This window comes from Panicum virgatum, chromosome 1K (genome assembly GCF_016808335.1).
Source record: "Panicum virgatum strain AP13 chromosome 1K, P.virgatum_v5, whole genome shotgun sequence".
Classification (NCBI taxonomy): domain Eukaryota; kingdom Viridiplantae; phylum Streptophyta; class Magnoliopsida; order Poales; family Poaceae; genus Panicum; species Panicum virgatum.
Genome location: NC_053136.1, coordinates 4,144,333 through 4,169,792, shown reverse-complemented (window position 1 = coordinate 4,169,792; position 25,460 = coordinate 4,144,333). Strand labels below are relative to the sequence as shown.

General features: G+C 43.6%; 2 protein-coding genes across 3 annotated transcripts; both read left to right on the top strand.

Moving 5' to 3' along the window:
* The first annotated feature begins 1,429 nt into the window (after window positions 1–1,429).
* Window positions 1,430–15,263, top strand: LOC120652010 (DNA-directed RNA polymerase V subunit 1-like). Of its 2 annotated transcripts, XM_039929796.1 has the most exons (19): window positions 1,430–1,663; window positions 2,250–2,337; window positions 2,872–2,998; window positions 3,101–3,216; window positions 3,355–3,411; window positions 4,049–4,219; window positions 4,322–4,480; window positions 4,566–4,721; window positions 4,936–6,660; window positions 6,754–6,929; window positions 7,327–7,402; window positions 7,472–7,599; window positions 8,846–9,012; window positions 9,946–10,220; window positions 11,846–12,019; window positions 12,109–12,249; window positions 12,417–14,050; window positions 14,163–14,271; window positions 14,400–15,263. In XM_039929796.1, exons 2-19 carry the CDS (start codon window positions 2,254–2,256, stop codon window positions 15,027–15,029), a joined length of 6,105 nt encoding a protein of 2,034 aa, XP_039785730.1. In that variant the 5' UTR covers window positions 1,430–1,663; window positions 2,250–2,253; the 3' UTR covers window positions 15,030–15,263. The 2 variants fall into 2 exon arrangements, with proteins under 2 accessions (XP_039785730.1, XP_039785663.1); XM_039929729.1 differs by having other exon boundaries at window positions 1,431–1,663; window positions 3,101–3,411.
* Window positions 15,264–15,722: 459 nt separating this feature from the next.
* Window positions 15,723–24,055, top strand: LOC120652139 (uncharacterized protein C23H3.12c-like). The gene is made up of 8 exons (XM_039929907.1): window positions 15,723–16,039; window positions 16,142–16,206; window positions 16,332–16,430; window positions 17,575–17,622; window positions 17,722–17,791; window positions 18,061–18,132; window positions 18,459–18,578; window positions 23,512–24,055. Exons 1-8 carry the CDS (start codon window positions 15,839–15,841, stop codon window positions 23,653–23,655), a joined length of 819 nt encoding a protein of 272 aa, XP_039785841.1. The 5' UTR covers window positions 15,723–15,838; the 3' UTR covers window positions 23,656–24,055.
* The last annotated feature ends 1,405 nt before the right edge of the window (window positions 24,056–25,460 follow it).

The following is a 25,460-nucleotide window of genomic DNA, read 5'->3' as shown; positions in this document are numbered from 1 at the left end:
CCGCCCCTCACCGCCGCCGCAAATTAAACAACAAAGTCGACGAGGAGGTCAGCGGCGGTGGGGCCGGAGCTGCGGGAGCAGGTGGTGGCGGCAGCAGCTGTAGGGAGAAGCAGGCGGCGGCGGCGGTAGGGTGGAGGTGGCGGCGAGAGCATGGAGTAGCAGGATGCTGTGGGAGCGGGAGGAGCAGGTGGCGGCGGGAGCAGGGTGGAGCCAGAGGCGGCAGCGGGAGCAGGATGGAGTGGCGGCGGTGCAAATCTTTTCATGTAAAGTAAAGAGGCTTTCCAGGCTTAACCGAGTTCCTTGCTTTGCTTGTCTTGGGCCTGCTCTGCTAGCTTACCGGCTTGCTTGCTTCATGCTCTTGCCTCTCTGCCTACCATAACTATTTGACCCATTTGACTTGCTACCTTATACCTGTCTGCTCAAAACCGAAATGAATAGCCAGTTTGCTTAGCTTGTCTTACCCCCGGCATTACTCGCCCGAACAACTAATGCGTGTAGCCAATACACCTGCCACTCTTTGAACTTGCCGCCTTCGAATGTTGGAGCTCCTACCATTCTTGTTCAAAAAGCCATCCGCAAGACCAGCTGAATGCGGAATGCTAGCTTGGGCCTTTACTCGATCCAACAAAGGGCGAGACAATCGTTTCCCATGGGGCAGTGGAATTAAAAAAAATAGAAAAACGGGTAAAGGTCATGAAAGTTGATAGATTGGTGAATTTCTAAATGGAAGAATCTTTTGCTGGTATTAATATGTACAATGGCAAAATTTTAAAACAGACATCTTTCAGTGTGAGAGATCTAATTTTGCCTACAATTAATGGCCTTGTGATATGGTAAGGCGTAAATATGATCCAGCAAAACAACCGCATGGAGTGAATCAAGCTGGTGGCAATTGACAATCGAAAATAGGATAAAAGTTTGGGAAGAAATCTAGATGTTTCTTTTAAGTCATGACAGATAAAAATGTTAGTAATTTTTTTATAAATTTAGTCAAACTTAAAATTATCTGACTTCTGCAGACCTAAGTTATTCTTTTAGAAATATAGAGAGAGTAATATTTAAGGACGGAGTGAGTAATAATATATTTTTATTATACAATTAATTATTAAAATAGGATACTCTCCTAAAAAAAAGGATACAACGTCTTGAACCTACGTGTCAGACCCACCTTACCACGGGAAGTGGTTCCACTTCCGGCCATCAACGCTCGCCACCGGTCACGGCTCCCAAACGGCGAGCTGCGGGCCGAATCGGCTGCGGTCACCCCCGCCGCGCCCGGCACCCTAGCAACGGACATGTGGGTCCATCCCACGGGTGCCCCCACCGGTCAGTGGCACGCGCGGCGCCCCACGCGGTCCGCGCCAGCTTTGTGCGCACCTGCTCGTCGGCGCCTCCTTTTGTGCGCCTCGGCTGACCCGTCCACGGTCCACCTCCTCGCACCTCGCTCCTCCGCCCCTCCCTCCCCCACGCTCCCCTCTCCCTCGCGGACGCACAGGGGCCATCGCCGCCTCGGCGTCTCCGAAGCGAGGCAGAAAAACCCTCTCCTCCGCCCCCCCCCCCCCGCGGGCGGCTAGGGTTTTAGCGCGGCCGCGTCGGCGGGGAAGGAGAGGTCGACGGCGACGGCGGGCGGGCGGGCGGCGCCGGCGAGGGGCGGCGCGTCCTGGTGAGTGCGGGGTGTGATTGACGCCCGGGGGGAGCCGAATCGCGGTCGTAACTGCGCAATGCGGGATGGGGTCGGGGTCCGGCGACCGGGGATTGCGCGGGCGGTGCCCCTGGGAATGGGGGTTTTGGGGGCGCTACTGTACCGTGGGGTTTTGCCCCCCCCCCCTTTTCTCAGAGTTTTCATGTGTTTTGTTGGAAAAATGTTTTTTTTTTGGGTTGGTGGAGGGCGCCGAGGCATGAGAATGGTGCCGGGAGATCTGATCACTCTGCTTTGGTGTTTTCGTGTGAGTTTTGCTGGGATGCATCATTCTCGCCACGGTTTGTACGAGCTTGCTGCGGCTGTTCGGGCCGAGGGCCGCCAAGTTTTGTGCGGTTTTGTCATGCGATTGCGCACAGAGGTCCTGCCTCATTTACCTGCCTCGTTTGATCTCCCCTGCATTTCTGGATTCGTGTGGATTTGCATTTCGTTTGGGGCAGCATGGACAAATAGGCCGTTTTAGTTTGTTGATGTTCTCGCCTTCTTCTTTTTTTTTTCTCTGTTTAGCTAACAGTGCACGTGGCGCCTTTTGTGCGCTTACTGGTTTCAGAGAGATGGAGGAGGATCAGTCGGCGATACTGGTCGCCGAAGGTGCTATAAAGAGCATTAAACTTAGCCTCTCCACGGAAGAAGAGATTGTAAGTTCTCCTTCGCTGGTGCTTTTATCAGCAATTCTAGCGTACTAAGATGTATGAAAGATTAGCACTGTTAGTTTGGCCTTTCCATGGTAATGTCTTTCTAGTGGAGAGACAGAGACAGAGATGTGTCTTCATATTTGGAGGTAGGATCAAGGTTTTTAAAGCGGTAAGGCGAGGCGAGGCGATGGGGAGCCCTAAGGCGAGCCTTAAGCAAGGCGATGGGGAACAGCCTTGTTGCCTAGGCGACGCCTAGGCGTCGCCTTAAAAACCCTGGGTAGGATAATAGAGAAATGCCCTAATGTGGATGAGTTACTGACCAATTTTGTCAGTGCATATCTCAATGACAAAATTAATCAATGTTGCATTTATCTTCCCATCGCAATGTATTTGGAACCCCCATCCTTTTATGCACATTTGTTGTTTGATGGACAGTCATGCAGAGATCTATTCTGCGACATTCCCAGATTTATTTTTTCTGTTATATGTTTCTTTTTTTAAAAGATGTCTCAGATGCTATTTTGTTTGTTTCTGCAGTGCACCTACTCTATAAACGATTGCCCAGTCACCCATCCTAGTCAGCTTGCAAATCCATTCCTTGGGTTGCCCCTTGAAGCTGGAAAATGCGAAGCTTGTGGCGCCTCGGAAAATGACAAATGCGAAGGTGCGCCATGGCTTTTCATTCATTATCTCCTTAACACACTGTGCTCTAGATAGCGAGACTACCATTTTCTTGTTTAACAAATATGTTTCTCTTCTTATATAGGGCATTTTGGGTACATTGAGCTACCTGTACCCATATACCATCCTTGTCATGTCAGTGAACTGAGGCAACTATTGAGCTTGATATGTTTGAAGTGCCTTCGGATAAAGAAAGGGAAGGTACTTGGAGACCAAAACAATGCAACTTTACTTTGTAATTTCCTAATACCTGTCACCGTGATTTGTTTGGGGCCTATCTGTTATACTTTGATGCTTAACTTTGGCTTACTTTTTATGAGAACCATTTCACATTTGCAGGTTAAGCAAAACAAGGGAAAGGAAAATGGTTTAGCAACAGCATGCTTCTATTGCCGGGTACACGCTGAAATCATCCTCTTTTTTCTTTTGCCTTGAAGTAAATAGAAATTGTTGGACTGGTTACTGCTATATGTAAAGATGTGGAAATAAATGCCCAAGCTGAAACCAAGTATATCAATGTTTCAAATTCAACTACCTAGCTCTGTGATCTGAATAATATAGTCCATTTGGTGTTTACCGATGCTGGAGACATCGTAGCTTGTGCAATTGGCATATTTGTGCTGACCCAGTGTTCTCATTTGCACATCTTCTTCATGTTCTTGAAGTCTAGTTAATAAGTGCATGGTGGGTAATTTTGCAATGAAGCTTTTGATTTGGATGTTATTATTTTTGAGAAAGAAAACATAACTGGATATTCGAACTGGAATGATTTTTAGTTCAGTAGATGCCATGTCACATTGGGATGAAGTGTGATTAATCTGACAATATTTCCTGAATAACTAACTTCAATATAGCTGACAAACATAACACTAGCAGTGAAGTATAGTCATATGTCCTTGTTGATTAGTGGATGGCTTCTAATTTACAACCCTGATTACTGCTGGTCTGGTGCCAATATGCGATTGTTGACACATGTATAGTCTGGATGAGTTCACTCATGTTTACTGAGTATATCAGAACTTGTTTCTTATAGGATCTTCCAGCACTGTCTTTGAAAGAAATCAAGACAACAGATGGTGCAATTCGGTTAGAGTTGAGAGCGCCGCCAAGGAAACATATGACCGAACGCTCATGGAACTTCCTTGATAAATATGGACATCATTATGGCGGAAGCTCGCGCCACAGGCCATTGCTTCCAGAAGAGGTGATATTCCCATACAGTTTGTTTTTGAGACTTGTTTGGTAGCTCTGGTGAAACCCAGGTTGTTTGAACAACACACTGATTCACTCCTTTGCTATCTGTTAGGCTCTGAATATACTGAAGAAGGTTCCAGATGATACTAGGAAAAAGCTAGCTGCACGGGGATACACGGTTCAGTCTGGGTATGTGATGAAATACCTACCAGTACCCCCAAACTGTCTCTATATTCCAGAGTTTACTGATGGGCAGAGCATCATGTCCTATGTGAGTCTTCTAGTCAACTTACCTGGTAAACTCGTTGTTTTACCTACTGATTTAATTGTCTGATGTCCTATCCGTTTCGTATCAGGATATTTCAATAGCTTTGTTGAAGAAGGTGCTTCAAAAGATAGAGCAGATAAAAAGATCAAGATCTGGTTCCCCAAACTTCGAGTCACATGAAGATGAATCATGTGAACTACAACTTGCTATTGGAAAATACATCCATCTAAGGGGCACTACAAGGGTATGTGACAGGATCTAGACGTAGATGATTTATGGCAAACAAAGTCTAAATCTGTTGAACATCTGGAACTACACAAAACCCTGCAGTTTTGCAGTACCTTCTTGTGTTGATCGATATTTAGTGCCGCTTGTATTTATTTCTGATCAACCTTTTAATTTCTAACAGTATTGTGTTTCTTTATTCTCAATGATAAATTCCATATCTTGTTTTGAAGGGTCCCCAAGACAATACACGATTTGCTGTTGGCACCGATTCAGCTGCATTGTCAACAAAACAGTGGTTGGAAAGAATGAGGACATTATTTATCAGCAAAGGGTCAGGTTTCTCATCACGCAGTGTTCTTACTGGAGATCCGTACATTGGTGTGGATGTCATAGGGCTTCCGTCTGAAGTGGCAAAAAGAATTACTTTTGAGGAACAAGTAACTGACATCAACATCAACAGGCTGCAAGATGTGGTTGACAAAGGACTTTGTTTGACTTACAGAGATGGTCAAGCAAACTATGCCATCACTGTAGGATCGAAGGGGCATACCACACTCAAAGTTGGCCAAACGATCAGGAGGAGGATAGTTGATGGGGATGTCGTTTTTCTTAATAGACCACCCAGTACTCACAAGCACTCTCTCCAGGCCTTTTATGCATATGTGCATGACGATCATACAGTCAAAATCAATCCTCTCATTTGTGGTCCCTTTTCAGCCGACTTCGATGGTGACTGTGTCCACATATATTATCCACAGTCACTTGCTGCAAAAGCTGAAGCCCTGGAGCTTTTCAGTGTGGAAAAACAATTGATTAGTTCACACAGTGGCATGGTTAATCTCCAGCTAGGTAATGACAGTCTGGTTGCTATGAAGCTCATGTCTTCCAGAACCATGTTAAACAAAGAATTAGCAAATCAGCTGGCAATGTTCATACCATTTTCACTTCCGCCTCCTGCTGTAATCAAGTCGATTCCAGCTTGGACAATCACACAAATAGTGCAAGGTGCATTACCTGCTAAGTTGACTTGCCAAGGAAAAACACACTTAGTCAGGGACAGTACTGTTATAAAGCTGGATCTTGACAAAGAATATGTTCACGATTCATTCACTGATTTGGTGTCGTCCCTTCTTTCCGAGAAGGGTCCGAGAGAGGCACTGCAATTTCTCAATGTGTTGCAGCCACTGTTTATGGAATTTTTACTTCTCGAGGGTTTTAGTGTAAGCCTGAGAGATTTTAATGTTCCTAAGGCTATATTGGAAGACGGACAGAAAAACATTCAGAAACAGTCTATCATCCTTGAACAATCAAGATTCTCTAAAAGTCAATTTGTAGAGATGCGTGTTGAAAACAATCTGAAGAGTGTCAAACAGCAGATTTCAGATTTTGTCGTTAAGTGCTCTAATTTGGGGTTACTGATTGATCCTAAAAAAGAATCTGCGATGTCAAAAGTAGTTCAACAACTGGGTTTTGTTGGACTACAACTTTATAGTGATGGAAAGCTATACTCAAGCCGCCTGGTAGAGGATTGCTTCTCAAGTTTTGTGAATAAACACTCAGACAGTGGAGATGAGCACCCCCCAGAGGCTTATGGTCTTGTGCAAAGTTCTTATTTTCATGGTCTCAATCCTTATGAAGAGTTAATACATGCTATATCCACAAGAGAAGCTATGGTCCGCTCCTCAAGAGGGTTGACAGAACCTGGAACTCTGTTCAAGAATTTAATGGCCATCTTGCGGGATGTAGTTATATGCTATGATGGAACTGTGAGGAACACCTGCAGCAATTCAATCATACAGCTTAAGTACAAGGAAGATGATGAGACAGATTTTCCAAGTGCCTTACCTCCTGGTGAACCTGTGGGTGTCTTAGCCGCCACAGCTATCTCGAACCCTGCATACAAGGCTGTCTTGGATTCGTCTCAGAGTAACAATGCTTCGTGGGAGTTAATGAAGGTGTAATGTTATAAACATTCTTGGCATTTTAACTGAAGGATCTTGTAGTTGTTAATGCTTAACAAGTTTATTGTATTATCTTATCCGTAACAGGAAACACTTCAGGCTAAAACTGGCTACAAAAATGATATGAAAGATCGGAAAGTTATCCTGTTTTTGAATGACTGCTCTTGTCCCAAGAAGTTCTGCAAGGAACGGGCTGCTCTTACAGTACAAAGTTGTCTTAGGAGAGTCACAATAGCAGATTGTGCTACTGATATCTGCATTGAGTAAGTATCCATAAAACAAAGCTGTCAAAGTCACTTGGAGTTGGATGTTTATTTCCCATTTTCAAATAAGCAGTAATGTCAAGATTCCTTAATCCCCCTGATTTCCCCATTAGTTTGTGCAATGCTATGCAAATTAACAGGTCAACTTAGCATTTGACTGTTTATTAGGTATGCAACTGCAGCTGGGTTAGACAGGCCTGCAAGAGATTGTTATGAGAAAACTAAATAGGCTAGTTCATTATCTGGTCTAGTCAAAGTAGTTAAATGAATGGTATGACTATTCTTAAAGTGGGAATAGATATAGCCATATAGGATGCTTTCGCATTTGGTGCATCCTTTTGTGATTTTTTTGAGTCAGTAGGGCTAAACACCAAAAATATGTTGATGGTATTTTCAGGCATCAGAAGCAGATAAATTTAGATGGAACATCTGAAGCTGCCCCAAGTCTTGTAGGCCATATTCACCTAGACAAGGTATATGATGTATTCTGGCTTTTCTCACACAAACTGTTACTGAAAAATATGTGAATGTCTCTCTTGCAGGCACAGTTAGAAAGGATAAACATTAATACTCAAGACATTCTCCAAAAATGCGAAGAAGTTTCTGGGAGATATGGAAAGAAGAAAGGACATCTTTGCCACCTTCTCAGAAAGATCACTTTCGCTACATGGTATTTTTTTTTTCTTTATTTCCTACTATATCTTGCGAGCGTTAGCCTTTCACCTGTTCAACCCAAAATATGACGTCCAGGATTTGTTTAGATTGCCTTCTGTTAGAGTATTATTACTGGCTATGGGATATTGGTGATGCCTTAGTGTTACCAACTTGTTTGCACAATCTTCTGGGTGAACCTTATGAAACCCATTATGGTGTCATAGACAAGGGCCCCGAGTTGGAGTCCCAGCTAACAAATATAATTGCAGCCCACTTCTATTCCATTTGAAGGGGAATGGTCAGGGTATAGGGAGGTGATTTGATGAGGGGTGACATCCTACATACTTTTTGTTGGACTGAGGATAAAAGCCCCCACCCCTCCCACTATAACACCTGGGTTTTATGGTCGGGTTGGCTAGGTGGGGCGTTCTAACTTGGTACCAGAGCCGAGGTCCTGGGTTCGATCCCTCCCGGCCACGCATTTCCGCTGCGCGATTTCCCTGGCTGCGTTCGCTGAGACCGAAGTGCTGAGACCGGACAGGTGGCACAGCCCCGCGGCTCGCCCGGCTCGCACGCAGTAGGGGGAATGTTGGACTGAGGATAAAAGCCCCCACCCCTCCCACTATAACACCTGGGTTTTATGGTCGGGTTGGCTAGGTGGGGCGTTCTAACTCTTTTTACTACATTTCACACACAGATCCTCTGAATTAGATTGTGTAAAGTGGACATATAAGATATAATCAGAAAGACGTACTCCTGCAGCACATGAGAAATATAATTTCAGTCTGTGTTGGAAATGGAGCTATCTCATTATTTTTGCGTAAAGATTAAAACTCTATTGAATTCATGATCCTATAATTAGCAAAAAAGAAGGGGAAGTGATGCTATAACAGCTTAGCATTAGAAGCATGAAAATCAGATATTTTCTGAATCTGCCTTTTGTTAGTTGGGTGTGAGCTTATCTGTTCTATAAGACTATAACAATCATACAAGAACATGCTTAAACAACTTAAGTATACTTAAAGTTGAAACAAACCATCTTTTGTTAGTTGCATTGTATCTAATCTTAATTTGCTTCCTAGTACCTTCAGTGGATTGGGTTTGGTCTTGTTTATAGCAGAGAGTTGATACTCCTTAGGGCTGAGGCACGGTCTTTTCTCTCTAGAGCTTTTAATGGCTCGTTGCTATTAATTGTGACATGATCTTTTATTTCTTATATTAATTAGAGTTAATCTTAAGGGTTTCGATTGAATCCTTTGCAGTGATTGTTCATTCGGACAGAATCCAGTTGATGGATACCTACATATGATTCCATGTGTGCAGTTCTCTTTCTCTGATGACAACACCATATTATCTGAATCTGTTGAGAGAGCAGTAAATGTGATAGCTGACTCTGTGTGTTCAGTGCTTTTGGATACAATTATAAAAGGTACAGTGAGTTCTACAAACTAAGCTTCTTCCTAAAAAATTACTGAATATCTTCCAATTACCCTTAACCCTATTGAAATATAAGTTCATTGTTCTTGTTCATATCTTTTTGGAAGGAAAGCTTTGAGCCTAATTTTGTTTTCACAATGCCGGCACATATATAGGATATGGAGGTTGTTTAGTTGATACCTGTTGGGGAATGGTATGATTGTTATCTTGATTGTATTGTACTTATCATTTCCAATGGATCGAGGTTGTTTATTTCTATTAACGCTGGAACATTCATAGAACATGAACTTTGGCTTTATATCCTCTGGCAATAAACATCTTTGATCCAAGAGCAATTGTTTCTGATGGACTATGTTTCTATATTTCTAGTCATATGGTCCCTTTTCTGCAGTTCAAAACTTTTGGCTTGTGTCCTGAGTTCCAGTTCATGGTTATGAGGTATGCAGGCAGCATGCGAAAGCAACTTGGCAAAATCGCTCGAGTATTAGGCAGCAGAAACACTACTCCCCCCCCTTTCAGAATATGGCACTCTGAGTTGTGAACTCTGCAAAATCTGTTGAATTTGTTAAGGTTGTTTTACCTCTCTTTGTTAACTAGAAAACTTACAATGAAAATTACAATCTGTTTGTTAAACACACGGTGTCTCTACAATCAGTGAATTCTGATTTCACTCACTGAAGAACGAGAATCACAAAATTCCCAATTTTGGCTTCTAATGTTCCTTTTGGTGTTTATCTACTCAGATACACGGAACCTACCTTATTCCGATGAGATGTATATGCACCCATTGACCTACTAGATATCTTACATTTTGCAGAGAATGAGTCAATCTTACTACCATCTGCGTATAATTATAGTAATAAATGGATGTTGTACCGATTAGTCTCTTGCTAATGAAGAGTGATTCTGCTCATTTGCTCTGCAGGTGACCCTCGTATTCAAGCAGCTAAAATCGTCTGGGTTGAATCGGATGCGACCTCTTGGGTAAAGAACACACGGAAGACACCAAAGGGCGAGCCAGCATTAGAAATCATTGTAGAAAAAGATGAAGCTGTACACAATGGTGATGCCTGGAGAACAACAATGGATGCCTGCATACCTGTCCTTAATCTCATTGACACAAGAAGGTCTATTCCTTATGGTATTCAACAAGTGAGAGAACTTCTTGGCATCTCATGTGCCTTTGATCAAGTTGTACAGGTTTGTGACCTAATTTCCTGTGTTTCTTAGTAAAAACTGCAGAGTTGATTCAGTTAGGGTTCACTGCATGGTGAATAGCATTACAAACACTGGGTAGGACTGCCTCTTCTTCCCATCTGTGATCTTTTTTGTGGTTTCCCTAAGTTGATCATCACTAGAAGTCTAGAATGCAAATTTGACAGAATTTATGGTACATTAGGAAAATGTATAAATAGCATTTTTTTCTGATGAATCTACTAGTACTATTTCGTGTGGCCAATTGGGCAAGCATAATTTGTTGGTAGATCTTGTTTTGTTTTAAGATTAACGTCTATCTATTGTAGTTGATCATAAATAGCACATATACTAGAAAAGCCTGTGGCTTTGTCGCGCAGGGCCCGTATCTCGCGTCCTAGTGTAGTTGATGCGGACTTTAGCAGTAGTTTTTTTTAAGCAACATAGTTAAGATAAATCCATCATTTCGTTATTTTCGCTTAGGTGTCATGGTCTGTAGCCTGCTGTTGCACTTGGTATATATTTTGAGTATTCTATTATGGTGACGCTATTGTTATGTAGTATATTATTTTGGGTATCGAAATGGAGCTATGACATTTGTTGCCATATTTATTAGGGAGGGCGGAGCACAATTAGTCAGAAACTTAATGTATTTGTGAAATCATGTTGCAATTAATAAACATGTTATTTTTAAGGAAGTAGTGGTTATATTAAAATATGACGTGTTATTGTGGATGTAGCATGAGAAGCCATAGAAGAATGGTGGTACAATATTATATTTTTAGCAAAATAAGATGCTGAACGAATTATGAAAACGTTTTGAATTTACAAAACTTTGATATATAGTAAAGTCGTAGATTTTGAAATTCTAGGCAACTTCTATATTGATCATTTTTTGATTTGAAGACGTTTTGGTGTCCAAATTGTAGGTACAACGGGTTGCATGTCAGCATTTGTGCAAACGAATTGCGAAAGCGTTTTGAATTTTAAAATTTACTCTATAATAAAGTTGTAGTTTTTTATTTCTTGATAAAATTCTATGTTGAGCAACTTTTGATTCCAACGTGTTTTGATGTTCAAATTGTACGTATAATGTTGCCCGTGTAGAAGTAACGGATAGAATGGGTTGTGGTTTGATTTAATTAAAATCCGAGGATTTTTTCTAAAAAAATCATGAGAGGACCAGGACGACGCTTTGATTTTATGAAAACTTAAGGTTTTCTTTGCAATTTCCCTAAACTTGGATTGTTGGACTGCCGGTTGATTTCGAGAAAAGTTGAGTGCTTTCTCGCAAAATTTCCTAAGAGAGGAGGCCGGACCGCGGGTTGATTACTCTAAAGTTCAAGGGATTTTTTGTAAAATGGCTGGGAAACACGATCTAGGCCGTCCACTTGGCCGATCCGATGGTCGGGAATTGCGCGCGACGTGTCCACGCTCCCTGGCCCTCTTTTAGTTCAAGAATTGTATATAGAGATTAGATATTCTGAGGCGTGTGGCGACCCGGTACTTTATGTTGCAATTCACATCCAGTTAGCCCAAGTGTTATATAATACTTATTACAGTGAGATCTCTTTTCTTATCAGTTTTGCATCATTCACAACGATGTTAAGAATGCTTGCTTATTTGTGCAGCGGCTTTCAACTACTGTAAAAATGGTTGCTAAAGGAGTTCTCAAGGACCATTTGATACTTGTGGCAAACAGTATGACATGCACTGGAAACTTATATGGGTTCAATACTGGTGGCTATAAGGCAACCTTCCGTTCACTAAAAGTTCAAGTGCCTTTCACAGTGTCCACTTTGTTTGTAAGTTTGTACTTGAAATATCTTTTCCATATTCAATAAAATAAATCATACATTTATGTGTTCTCACAGAGCATATTTCATTTTGTTAGACTCCTATGAAATGCTTTGAGAAGGCTGCGGAAAAATGTGAGTCTGATTCATTGGGATGTGTGGTTTCATCGTGCTCATGGGGCAAGCACGCCGCGATAGGAACTGGTTCATCATTTGAGATTCTTTGGAACGAAAATCAGGTATGCTACTCTTCACGACCAGAACTTACAGCTTATATTAGTAGTGAAGATTGAGCCCATATCTAATAAGGGCCAAAATGTTTTTGATGTCACTAGAAACCTCTGCTGGGTTATATGGGCTAACCATATGGAAATTTCACTAAGACGTTTTGATTTCTTTGTTGCAGCTGAAAAGCAATAAAGAGTATGGTGATGGGCTCTATGATTTCTTAGCCTTGGTCAGGACCGACCAAGAAAAGGCAGGATACACGTTCTTGGATGATGTTGACTACCTTGTAGCAGAAAATGCAGTGGATGATGTATGCTTATCGCCTGAACCAGATGGGATCCTTGGTAAGCTCACCTTTGAGGATAATTTTGAAGAGCGTGATATTCAGAAGGGCAGCTCATGGGAAAATGGTGCAACAATGAACTCGAGTTGGGAACAAAATGGAAGTGCTGGTAATGATTCGGGTGACTGGGGAGGTTGGTGCAATGGAGCAGCAGCAGCTACCAAACCACTCGACCAAGATAATTCATGCTGGGATGTGCATGCAGTGGTGGAGAACAATTCCACTGATTGGGGAGGTTGGGGCACTGAGAAGCAGACAAATGGAGAACAAGCTGAAACTGATACTTGGGCTGATAAGGGTGCTAGAGTGGAATCAAGTGCAGGTGATAATAACTGGGAGAAGTCCAGCACTCCTGAGGACCATGGTCCATGGGGCAACATGCCAGCATCAGCATCAGAAAATGCGTGGGACAAACAGAAAGGAGATGGAGGTGATAGTGCCTGGGAGAAGCAAAAATGCTCTTCCAAGTTACAGGAGATGGATGTGGACCAAGTCTCTTGGTGTAAGAAGACAACGCCACCGTCAAGCAACATGTGGGACAAAAAGAAGTCTGATGGTGGCCATGGCAACTGGCAGGAGCAGCCCAGCAGTTGGAATGAGCAGACCTTGAATGTAGATCAGGACTCGTGGGGCAACGACAAAGAAAAAAAGAAGTCACATGGTGGTGAGAGTCAATGGGCGGAGCGGGTCAGCACTTACAAACGGAAGAGGGCAAATGCTGACGATTCCTGGGATAACATGGCTATGTCCCCATCAAACAATGCTTGGAATACTGGCAAGGGAGTTGGAAGATCAAATACCAAGTCTGATGGAGGATCCAGTTGGGGCAACAGAGATAATATGGGGACTCATGAGCATTCGGAAGCCCTGAAAGAATCTGATCCATGGAGTACAGGGAAATCAAATGGAAAGTCATGGGAGAAAACTGATGCACTACAGGATTCCTGGGGTAAGAGTGCAGCTGACAATAATAACATGCAGGAGGATTCCTTGGACAAAAAAGCTCTAACGGGCACCAATTCACAGCAAGATTCGTGGGGTAATATGGCAATCCAGAATAACAACACACTGAATGATTCCTGGGAAAATGGAGCACAAAAGGTCCAGACTTCTGCTGCAGAGGATTCCTGGGGTAATCCAGCTGCAACACCAGCGGGTAATGCAGATGCGAAGCAATCAGATTCATGGGATGGCTGGAATGCTGCTACCCCTGCTGAGAACTCACAAGGTAAATGGAATGAGACAACTGATTCTGGTAACAACGAAGGCTGGAAATCAGATGGATGGGGTGGCACATCTGGTAATTGGAGTGGCCAAAGAAACAATTCTGGGAGGCCCCCAAGGAGACTAGATGAGAGGGGCCCACCTCCACCAAGACAACGGTTCGAACTAACAACTGAGGAGAAAAACATGATAAAAGAAGTTGAACCCATTTTGATGCGTATCAGAAGGATATCCCGCGAAGCATGGTAAAATAACTCAAATTACTGGCTCATTTTATGTGCTTCATAATATACAGTTAAGTTTTAAGTTTCTATTAGACAATGTAAAATTTTATTTTATCTGTCTTAATTTTTTCAGTGACGGTGTTAGACTTCAGCCTGAAGATGAAAAGTTCATACAGGAGAAAGTTCTTGAGAACCACCCTGAAAAGCAATCAAAGGTGTCTGGTGCAATCGACTATATAATGGTATGGTTTCTCATGTTACTTTTGGGTTCTGCATTTACTACGTGATCATTTATCTAATATGCCATATCAGAAATACCAAAGTCTAATTTTGGAATCATGGTTGGTAATTTCCTCATGGCCCTTGACAGGTCGACAAGCACCAAACTTTCCAGGATACTCGATGCTTCTTTGTGGTCTCGACGGATGGATCCCGTTCAGATTTCTCCTACCTCAAGTGCCTGGAGAACTTCGTGAGGAAGAACTACAAGGAGGACGTCGATGCATTCTGCATGAAGTATTTGAGGCCACGTCGCAGGCAAGCACGTCCAGCTGATGCAGTGGCAACACCAGGCATTCCGGCTGAGGCTCCACCATCTACCGCAGCTGAGACTGAGCAAGGGACTCCAGCCCCTCCAGTGGAGGTTCCACAGGAGATTGGGGGTTCTCCAGGAGCAGCTCCAGAAGAGACTCCCAAGCCAGATTCAACTGGTATTGTAGGGATCCTGAAGAAGCAGCCTGACCTCACTCCAGCTTCTCCAGTTGCGGCACCACAGGGGGTCCCTGAGTTAGATTCAACCGGTGACGCAGGGACCCTGGAGAAGCAACCTGACTTGACTCCGGCTTCTCCAGTTGTGACACAGCAAGAGGTTCCGGAGCCAGACTCAACCGAAGGTGGTGGGATTCTAGGCAAGGGTCCTGATCTGACCGCAGAATCTCCAGCGGTGTCTCCGCAAGTGACTCCAGACCCATATTCGATGAAGCCTGATAAGAATGACTGATTGCTTAGGCCGTGACATGTAAACGCCAGACCTGCCCTCTGAGCATTCCCTTGCTAGTTAGTAGTCATCTACTTTCCCTCTGACCTCGTCAGGAGAGGATTCAGCAGCAAACATTCAGACATTCGCCGGCTGCATTTGCCGACCCGTGCCCCGTCCTGACGAAACTCTGTAAATTCTGTGAATGTTACCCTGTTTACCGTATCCTTGTTTAGTTTGTTACCCCCTGTTGGTATCTGTGGCTGATGGTCGTCGATGCTTTGCTGTGACCCCTTGCTGTGGCGGAGATGTGTGGCAAACCATCAAAGTCAGGCAAGTACTTATAGTTAAGCAAACTTTGCTAAGTTTTTGTAGTTAACAATTTGTTGGGCACACTTCAGACGAGGCTTGCCAAAAAAAAAAAACTCATCATGTATAGAGTACTTGGGAAAAGTGTAGCAAGATACAAGGATACTATCAGGAAACCAAACATTATCAAGCAATTCCTAATTCTACTGCCCCAACTGTTGCGAATGGTACATCCGTACATGCCGGTGCGTGACGATGGTACGGATAGCGACCTGTATGCGTACAAATCTTGCAAAAATTTTCATCTTGCCCTTCGTTCCCCATCCAACGGCTCAAACGCGCTCGCTCCGCTCGGCGGCCCATCGGGGCCGCTTGGGCCAAACGAAGCCGTCTCTCCTCGGCTCACTGACTCCCCGTCCCCACCACCGCCGCCTCCTTCTCCGAGTCAGTGCGCTCCGCCTCCGCCTCCGCCTCGGCAGGAGTCGCCACCACCGCCCCCACGCCGTCTCCCACCTCGCCGCGCGATGCAGGCCCGCGTCGTCGTCTTCCCCGTCAAAGGCCGCGCCTGGTGCTTCGCCCGCCCGCGCGCCGCCGCGGCGCCCGCCGGCGATGGCGCCCACCCGCCTCCGCCGCCGACGCTGAGGGACCTCTGGCGCGGCATCACCTCCGGGGGGCGCACGGCGCCGGAGAAGGCCGAGTCCGTCGTTGACTTCGTCGCAGACAAGGTGCTCGGACCCACCCCCACGCACGCCCGTGCCGGTTGTTGCAGTCGGCCCTGCATTTGGGTTTTGGGCGGGGTTTTCTGATGGATTGGCTCCGATGCGCAGATGAACCGGGCGTGGATCGGGTTCGGGAGCGCGCCGGAGGGGTCGATGAAGAGCCGGATCCACAGGTCAGTTGGACGTGGGTGTGGGTTTAACACTGGGCTTGGATTGGGGCTCCGTGGATTCGGAAATGGCGAAATGAGTCTCGCTGTCGGGCTTACGCGCCTTCCGCTCTTGTTCTGTTCTGGTGTAGCTTCGGGCTGAAGCTGCTCTCGCGGGTGCGGCCGTCGGAGGTGCTGTTGAAGTCCGTGACCAAGGATGTAGGCGCGCTCGAGATCGTGCATCCGGCGAGGTGAGCTATGTTGATAATCACCTGCATTTCTGTTTGCCTTGCCTGAAGCATAACGTGCGCCAATAGCTCTATATGTTTGTCGTTTTATTTTGTTTTCTGTTGTCCAAATGGTAGGAAGGTGCTGGCGCTTGTGAGTTTACTTGTCGAATTAATGTGCCCTGTACTAGAATCTTCCTCAGGTTTTGTGGATTTCATTGTATAGTATCTGTTGTTAGTGCAATTACCATACATTATAACAGTAGCACACATACATTGCCCCCAATGGAAAAAACTAGCAAAGTACATTGAGCAGGAAAACAAAGAAAGCACACATTTAAGTAGCAAAGTACATATCTTGGGTAATCGTTATGATATGTTACATGTTCACAACTGCATGCAAACCAGCAACTGAAAGTTTAGCATACTTATATTAGTTTCGGCATCTTGTAGGATGTGCCTGATGAACATGTCTTAAATGCCCTTTAATTTTCTTGGTTTTAGAGTTCAATTCTTGCAACTTTAATTTACAATACAATTCTTTCCATTCTATGGACATAACTTACATATGTTAGACAAATAGATGGATTAGCTATCTATAAGTATTTGCAATTTGAAACTTGAACTGTCCTAGCTTCTGTGTTTCTCTGTGAACTGTTTGAAAATTGTAGTTGTGAGTTACTGCTTTATTTGCATTTCAAGGTTTTTAGCGTGTTCATACACCTTTTTTGTAAGCTGAGGAGAACTCGTCATTATTTTGGTACAATAGAGTTAGTGTATGTTAAAATTTCACTTCCGTGCTTACTTATGCTTTCCTGTTTGTAAGGATACTATGCTCTTTTTGCATGCAAGGTTATATGACCCCAAGAGCCAAGAAATGAGTCATTTGTAATATCTATTTTTCTTCAGTCTTTGTTTGTAACTGTGTTCCCTCATGTATGCAGTACCACATCATTTGTTTGATGTGATTTAGAAGCTAACTGGTGAGATTTAATAATCACTGCCCTAAAAAACACTAAGAATCACTATGGAACTAGTATTACCATGCATCTCTTGTTAAAGTCTTCTAACTGCCAGGTTTCAGCACAGCTGGCCAGCAATTTTTAACATACTCACCTTCATTTGTATTTATGCCTCTAAAATTCTAAATCACAAATTCTTACTGCAGCATAAATTCTCGTCTTGTGCGTCGAAGGTTGCGGCATATTGCTGTTAGGTGAATGCTTGATGCCCTTCAACACACACTAGCACATTGTCTAGTCTAATTTTTATATTTTCTGACACTTTTGCTTGTGGATTGTTTCATGATGACCAGGGGTGCGTCAGTTCACAAGAAATTTCTTTATGGCTCAGTTTGTTTGCTTCCAGTTACTAGTGTTTTCATGGTAGGTTTGCAGTTACTTGTTTTGGGGGTGGTGTCAACTAGCAATTCATAACAATGCTGTCAGTTGGATGATTCAAATGTTCTCTGCATATATTATTAGTTTAGATTTTTTTTACTTTTATTGTGTTCTGCATTATGGCACATTACTTAAAAAATTATAATGTTAATTATACGGTGCACCTTGCAAATTTACATATTTGTACAACTGGTATTAACTCTATTGGCTATGACATGGTGCAACTGTCTGATACTTGATTTATTCAATTGTAGGTACTACCTTTACCAAACATACCATTCTTTTGGGTATTATTTCGTGCTTATTCTCATTGGAGAGCTCTACAGGTTTGTGAAGTCGTCCACTTAGTCTTAAGTCATTTTTGCTGCTTAGTGTCAGTGTTGTGGTATTCATTACTCTTTCAATCATTCAAATTTCTGTAAATTTGTATTTGTGTATGGTGAGTTACCCTTTCCCATTTGCAAAAAGAAAGATCCCCTGTAAATCTTGGTGGCGACTAGTCCTGTAGGGTAGAAAATTGGGAAATATTTTACATTGGCTGCAATTTTTTCAGTGTACCACTTTATTATGTTAGTTAAACATCGTGATGATAACACAATTGAGTTTATTTTATTTTATTTTTTAGGTTTGCCTGATTTTTATTTTGGTATAGGGAAGTGAGAGGCTCCAGTTGCTAGTTTCGGACTGCTCAGATCAATGGGAAGTTCTTGAGAAGGAGATTGGTTCAGGAAAGGATGGTAACCCTAATGAAAATGCCCGGTATTCTCCTTCGGTAAGTTGCCCTAACTCTGAATGAGCAAGACAGATTGTTATATCCTTGGGTCAGTTTTGCAATGAGACAATCTAATGGACAACTACAACTCCAAATTTGATTGTCTTTTGAGAATTTACCTGTACATTGAACTTAAGTGTTTTCTGCTCCAGTAATACCTTGCACATCTCAGTATGTGTAGTGTTTCCTGAATGGAATCAAATCTTGCATTACAAATGGAGCATACTAACCATATACATCAGATACCTCAAGAATAATAGTAAACCGAGGTCCAATCACCTAACCTATTGTGACCATTTTGGATGGCCCTAGGATAAACTTTCAATGAAGCAGTTGTCAAAAGCTGCCATGGTAGCCTCTTACACTGCTTGATTGATCTGGCTGTAGTGAGTGTGTTATATCAAATGTTCCCCGTGAGCCACCTTTTTAGATGTGTTCAATGCCTCTTAAATGTTTTTTCTAATGAATTTATAGATTCATACGAATCCATCATGGAACTCCGCCTATGTTGACTGGAAGACTCTCTCTCCTGAGTCGTCTCAGCATAGCCGGTCCCAAGCCCGGATAAAGGAGGAGGGTTGCGTTAGGTTTTGGCAAACCAGCATAAAAATAGCCACTCTAATGGATTTGAAACCCACAAGAAACTCGTTGGGGCGGAACCCTCTTAGCGACGCGCTACATCGGAACCCGGGTGTGGTGATAAATGGGCAAGGGCCGGGTCGCCATCCCCCCAAGGGCGCGTCGTATCATGACCTGGGTACGATGATAAGTGAGCAAGGGTCGGGTCGTCACCTGAATGGCGCGCTACATCTACGGCCGGGTGTAGTGAAAAATGAGCAAGGGTCTTCGCACTTCCCTCGACGGGTGCGAAGGGTAAGGAAGCTAGCCGAGCCAATTAGGATTCGTATAGATAGCTGGAACGTAGGGTCCCTAACGGGTAAGTTGCGAGAGCTAGTTGATGTAGCAATTAGGAGGCGTGTAAATATTCTATGCGTTCAGGAGACTAAATGGAAGGGCCAGAAGGCGAAGGAGGTTGAGGATACTGGCTTCAAGCTTTGGTACACGGGAGCAACTCCGGGTAGGAATGGTGTAGGCATCTTGATTGATAGGAGCCTTAAGGATGGAGTCGTAGAGGTTAGAAGGCAAGGCGATCGGATTATCCTAATCCGGTTGGTAGTTGGAGATTCGGTTTTGAATGTGATCAGTGCCTAGGCCCCTTAGGTAGGCCTTAGTGAGAGCACCAAGATGCAGTTCTGGGAAGATCTAGATAGCATGGTTAGTACCGTGCCTACCAGCGAGAAACTCTTCATAGGAGGAGATCTCAACGGCCATGTGGGTGCGACTAATGTAGGGTTCGAGCGAGTGCACGGGGGTTTTGGGTATGGTAGCAGGAGTCAAGAGGGGGAGGATGTGTTGAACTTCGCATTAGCCTATGACTTGTTGATAGCGAATACCGTGTTTAAGAAGAGGGAATCCCATCTTGTGACGTTTCGTAGTGGACAACATTCGAGCCAGATCGACTTTATCCTTGCTAGGAGGGAGGATAGACGTGATTGCTTAGATTGTAAGGTGATACCTGGGGAGTGTGTTGTCCCTCAACACAAGCTTGTGGTGGCGGACTTTCGTCTTCGGGTACGTGTCCACCGGGACAAACGTGCCAAGATTGCGAGAACAAAGTGGTGGAAGCTTAGAGGGGAAGCGGCACAAGCGTTTAAGGAAAGGATGCTATGTGAGGGGCCTTGGGAAGGAGAAGACGCAGATGACATGTGGCTAAAGATGGCAACATGTGTTCGGAAGGTGGCCTCAGAGGTGTTTGGCGTGAGTAGGGGAGGCAAACATGAGGGGAAAGACACCTGGTGGTGGAATGACGAGATGCAAAGGGCTATTAAGGAGAAGAAGGAGTGTTTCAAGCGTCTCCACCTTGACAAGAGTGCAGCCAACATCGAGAGCTATAAATTAGCGAAGAAGGTTGCAAAGCGAGCTGTGAATGTAGCAAAAGGTAAGGCGTATGATGACCTGTATCAGCGGCTAGGCACGAAAGAAGGGGAGAAGGACATTTATAGGATGGCTAGGATCCGCGAGCGGAAGACAAGGGACATCAACCAAATCAAATGCATTAAGGATGAGACAGATCGACTGCTAGTGAAGGATGATGAGATCATGGATAGATGGAGAGAGTACTTCGACAAGTTGTTTAATGGGGAGAGTGAGAGCCCTACCCTTGAGTTAGATGACTCTTTTGACGATACCAACAGACGTTTTGTGAGGAGAATTCAGGAGGTAGAGATCGGGGAGGCTTTGAAGAGGATGAAGGGAGGTAAATCGATGGGTCCTGATGGTATCCCCATTGAGGTGTGGAGATGCCTAGGAGATAGAGCAATAGTATGGTTAACTAAGTTTTTTAATCTCATTTTTCGGTCAAACAAGATGCCGGAAGAATGGAGAAGTATATTAGTACCTATCTTCAAAAACAAGGGTGATGTTCAAAGTTGTACTAACTACCGTGGGATTAAGCTGATGAGCCATACGATGAAGCTTTGGGAGAGGGTTATCGAGCATCGCCTAAGAAGAGTGACAAGTGTGACCCAAAACCAATTTGGGTTCATGCCTGGAAGGTCAACCATGGAGGCGATTTTCTTAATACGACAATTGATGGAGAGATATAGGGAACATAAGAAGGACTTGCACATGGTCTTCATTGACCTTGAGAAGGCATATGACAAAGTACCGAGAAATATCATGTGGTGGGCCTTGGAGAAGCACAAAGTCCCAACTAAGTACATTACCCTCATTAAGGATATGTACAAGGATGCGACGATGTTTGTCCGGCCATGTTTTCAAGTCATCCGATTAATCGCGATTAATCGCGATTAATCGCGATTAATCGCGATTAATCGCCCAGGTCGGTTCTCCAAGTCCGACCAGCACCACCGACCCGACCAGAGCGACCAGAAACCTAGTCGTCCGATTAGTCGTCCACTAATCGCGATTAGTCGGTCGACCAGGGCATTTCTCGACCAGGGCAGCAGCAGCATGAAGGTTTCTCACTTTCTCCTAACAACTTCATTTTTTTGTTTCAGCAGCAGGGATTCAGCAAGAAGAATATGGAGTTTTGGACAAGAAGCTGGAGTTTTGGAGAGCAAATATCAAAAGTAAGTCACCAAAACCTGCAGAATTGCTTGCTGTATACTATATTGTATATATATAATTATATATACACTATATAGTATATACTGAACATGTAGACATATGGACGATTAGGGAACGACCAGGCTCGACCAGGTCGACCTGGTCGTCGACTAATCGCGATTAATCGCCTGGTCGGTCCCTAGGCGACCAGGACCGACCAGCCGATTTGAAAACATTGTTCCGGACATGTGATGGCAACACCACTGACTTTCCTATTAACATAGGCCTACACCAGGGGTCAGCATTGAGCCCTTATTTATTTGCTTTAGTGATGGATGAGGTCACAAGGGATATACAAGGTGAGATCCCTTGGTGTATGCTCTTTGCTGATGATGTGGTGCTAGTTGACGAGAGTAGGGCAGGGGTTAATAGGAAGTTAGAGCTGTGGAGACGCATGTTAGAGTCGAAAGGGTTCAGACTTAGTAGGACCAAAACCGAGTACATGATGTGCGATTTCAGCGCGACTAGGCATGAGGGGGGAGACGTTAGTCTAGATGGACAAGTGGTGGTCCAGAAGGATACTTTTCGGTATTTAGGATCGGTGCTACAAAAGGATGACGACATTGATGAAGATGTTAGGCATAGAATTTCAGCTGGCTGGTTGAAATGGCGGCAAGCTTCTGGCATCCTTTGTGACAAGAGGGTGCCACAAAAGCTAAAAGGCAAATTCTATAGGACATCAATTCGTCCGGCGATGCTATACGGTGCTGAATGTTGGCAACTGAGTGTAGCAGAGATGCGGATGTTGCGGTGGTTTTGCGGGCACACAAGGAGGGATAGAGTCTGGAACGAAGTTATTCGGGATAGGGTTGGAGTGGCACCAATTGAGGAGAAACTTACCTAGCATCGGCTGAGATGGTTTGGACATGTCCAACGAAGGCCTCCTGAGGCGCCGGTGAATAATGGGGTTCTTGAGCGGGTCGACAATGTAAAGAGGGGTAGAGGTAGACCTAAACTGACGTGAGATGAGTCGGTTAAGAGAGACCTTAAGGATTGGAATATCTCTAAAGATATAGCTTTGGATAGGAGCGTTTGGAGACTAGCTATCAATGTGCCTGAACCTTGAACTTATTTCTTTCGGATTTCATCTCTAGCCTACCCCAACTTGCTTGGGAAAAAAGTCTATGTTGTTGTTGTTGTTGTTGATACGAATCCATCATGGGAAACCTAAATTTTTCTGTCGCGTAATGTCATAATTTTGCTGCTGGAAGCTAAACTTGGCACTTCTTTTACCGCAACAGACCCTGAGATTTCTCTCTCACAAAGATTTTACTTTACCGCCTACCAAGTTTGTGCTTGGTGCTGAAGGCTTTGTTGTTCTTAAGATTTATACTTCTTTTCATGAGTTTCATAGAGCCTGAGAATTTGGTGTAGCATTCTTACCTGTACTTGTTTTACTATTATCCAAACTATTCTTTTTAGGAATATATTACCCAAAGTACTCAAAATTTGCCCTCTTTAGTATCAAGCTAAGATGACATGTGGCTGCATCAGTTCCCAATTCGTTATAAAATGAAACCACAATCAAGGGTAAACAAACCTTTTTAGTTCTGTCTTTAATAACTATAGTAATCTAGTCATATTTGGTGCATATATATATCTCTTCGATACATGTTCTCTAAGAGAGGTGGGACAAAGAGTGGTTGGAATGTGGTTCTAATAGATGATCTTAAAATTATTTAAATAAGTTTGTTAGATTTCAGTTACTGCTATTTTCTAATGCATTTTCATATTCATTGAACAGAAGTTGCGGCCATCAAAAAGGCTCGATGGGTTCCTTGAAAGGAGAAACTTGGATGAAGGTTTGGACTGTGATACCATTTCAAGGATCTGCAAGGAGTATGATTTGGACAAGATTGATGTTGTCAAGTACAGGGATCTGCCTTGACCAAATTCAGATCCTTGCTCTGAATCCCCCCCCCCCCCCCCCCATTGCCCACTGATGTTTGTACTGTAAAATTCTTCTAGCACGACCAAGCTTAAGGGTACAGGAGTTGCACGGGACCACTAACAATTGGTCATCCAATGAGGAAATTTTTTTATAACAGCTTCAGTTTTATTTTTAAATATGCTCCAAATCAGTCGACTACTAGTGCAGTAATCTGAGAAACATAGAGTACACACTAGACTGTAGGAACCCAGGGTGGTTTGTTATGTTGAACACACCATGTACACAGCAATTGACATTTTGCTAGCTGCCTAGCTCTTCAACTTCAGCACCTGCCTACGAACTGTGAACGAGGCCAAGAGTAGGGTTGAGAATTGAGATCGACCATTCATATTTCATACGTGGTTTGCATTTTGTTTATGGTTCTGAATCTTTGGGTGTTTCTGAATCTTGAACTGGGATCCAATGTAGAATCTTCTCATTTCAAAGTAATTAAAAAGTTTTATCTTTCTGAGGTGCGTTCTATGAAACTTATAAGACTAGCTTTATATCTGGACTGGTGCCCTTGTGTTACCCATCTGGTTGCTTTTTCGGTGTTTGAAAAGACGCAGTCAACTTCGACGCATCGTCTTTATCAGTGTTCTTCTATTTATGTGTTTGATATTTACTGATATTTTGGTGTTATAAGTTATAACTGCTGATGCGATTGGAGCAATTCCAGGGGGAGCCAACAATAGCCATCTCCTTAACTCCCTTGAACTTTGTCCACGCAGTGCCACATGAAAGCATCATTTATTTGTTTATCTTTGATTTACCGATTGTGTTCGATAGGGACGGCGAAATTTGCACTTCAAATAAGAAATAAAATGTGAAGCAACGGCTCTGCACGACAGTGGGGCATGCATAGCAGAGCAGCTGAACCGGATATGCAAGCAGAGTAGCAGGTAGTACTCATTACAGAGATTTTTTTTTATAAAGTTTGTTTTGGATTCGATTGCCAACTAGTACAGTAAAAAAATTCAGTTGGAAATTCCTAACAAATGGGAGCCCAGTAAGAAATGTATCAAAACCATTGGATCTTGAGCAGACATTCTCGACGAATTCGGTACAAATAAACTGTATTTGAGATTATCCAGCTGATAAAAGCATATATACTCTTTCCCATTTGCTCTGTTTTCCAGATGTTAACGTTCATATTGCTTGTCCGGTACCGAACGAATTGGTGGATGCTGTGCTCTCACATTGATCATAGAAGGTGAGGTCCATTGTTCAAGCTTAGTAGCCTTTCACCAGATTCTCAAACGATGCCTTTGCTAAGTTGCGAAGCTAATTTTGACACTTGAAAGCAGATACGTGTGTGGGCTCGCAGACATGACAGACGGTTCTAATGATAAATTCACGCTAACGAATGAGATGGGTTCAGAATCTGAATCTGAATCGGATAATACGATGCGGCAGTTCAAACCAATGGTTGGTTACAGTACCATAGTAGAATCTTGTTCAGGACACACGAATGCTCATACTGACAGAACATGCTCTCTTCATCTACTACGACATGCTCTATTACGTTCTTTAAAACCAGACTAAAGGAAGCAGGCTGCCAAATCTTCTGCGGCCTAGTTGCAGCAGCAGCAGAGGCAGTCGAGGCAGCACTCGCAGGTCTCGTAGCAGCAGAAGCAGCACAGCGCCGTGAAAACAAGGTAAAATAAAGAGTGAATAAATAAAGTCAAATGATACCGTGAGCGAATAACGGTAGTGAATGTTAGATGGTGAAACAAGGTGGACCGATAAAGAGTGAACGATCA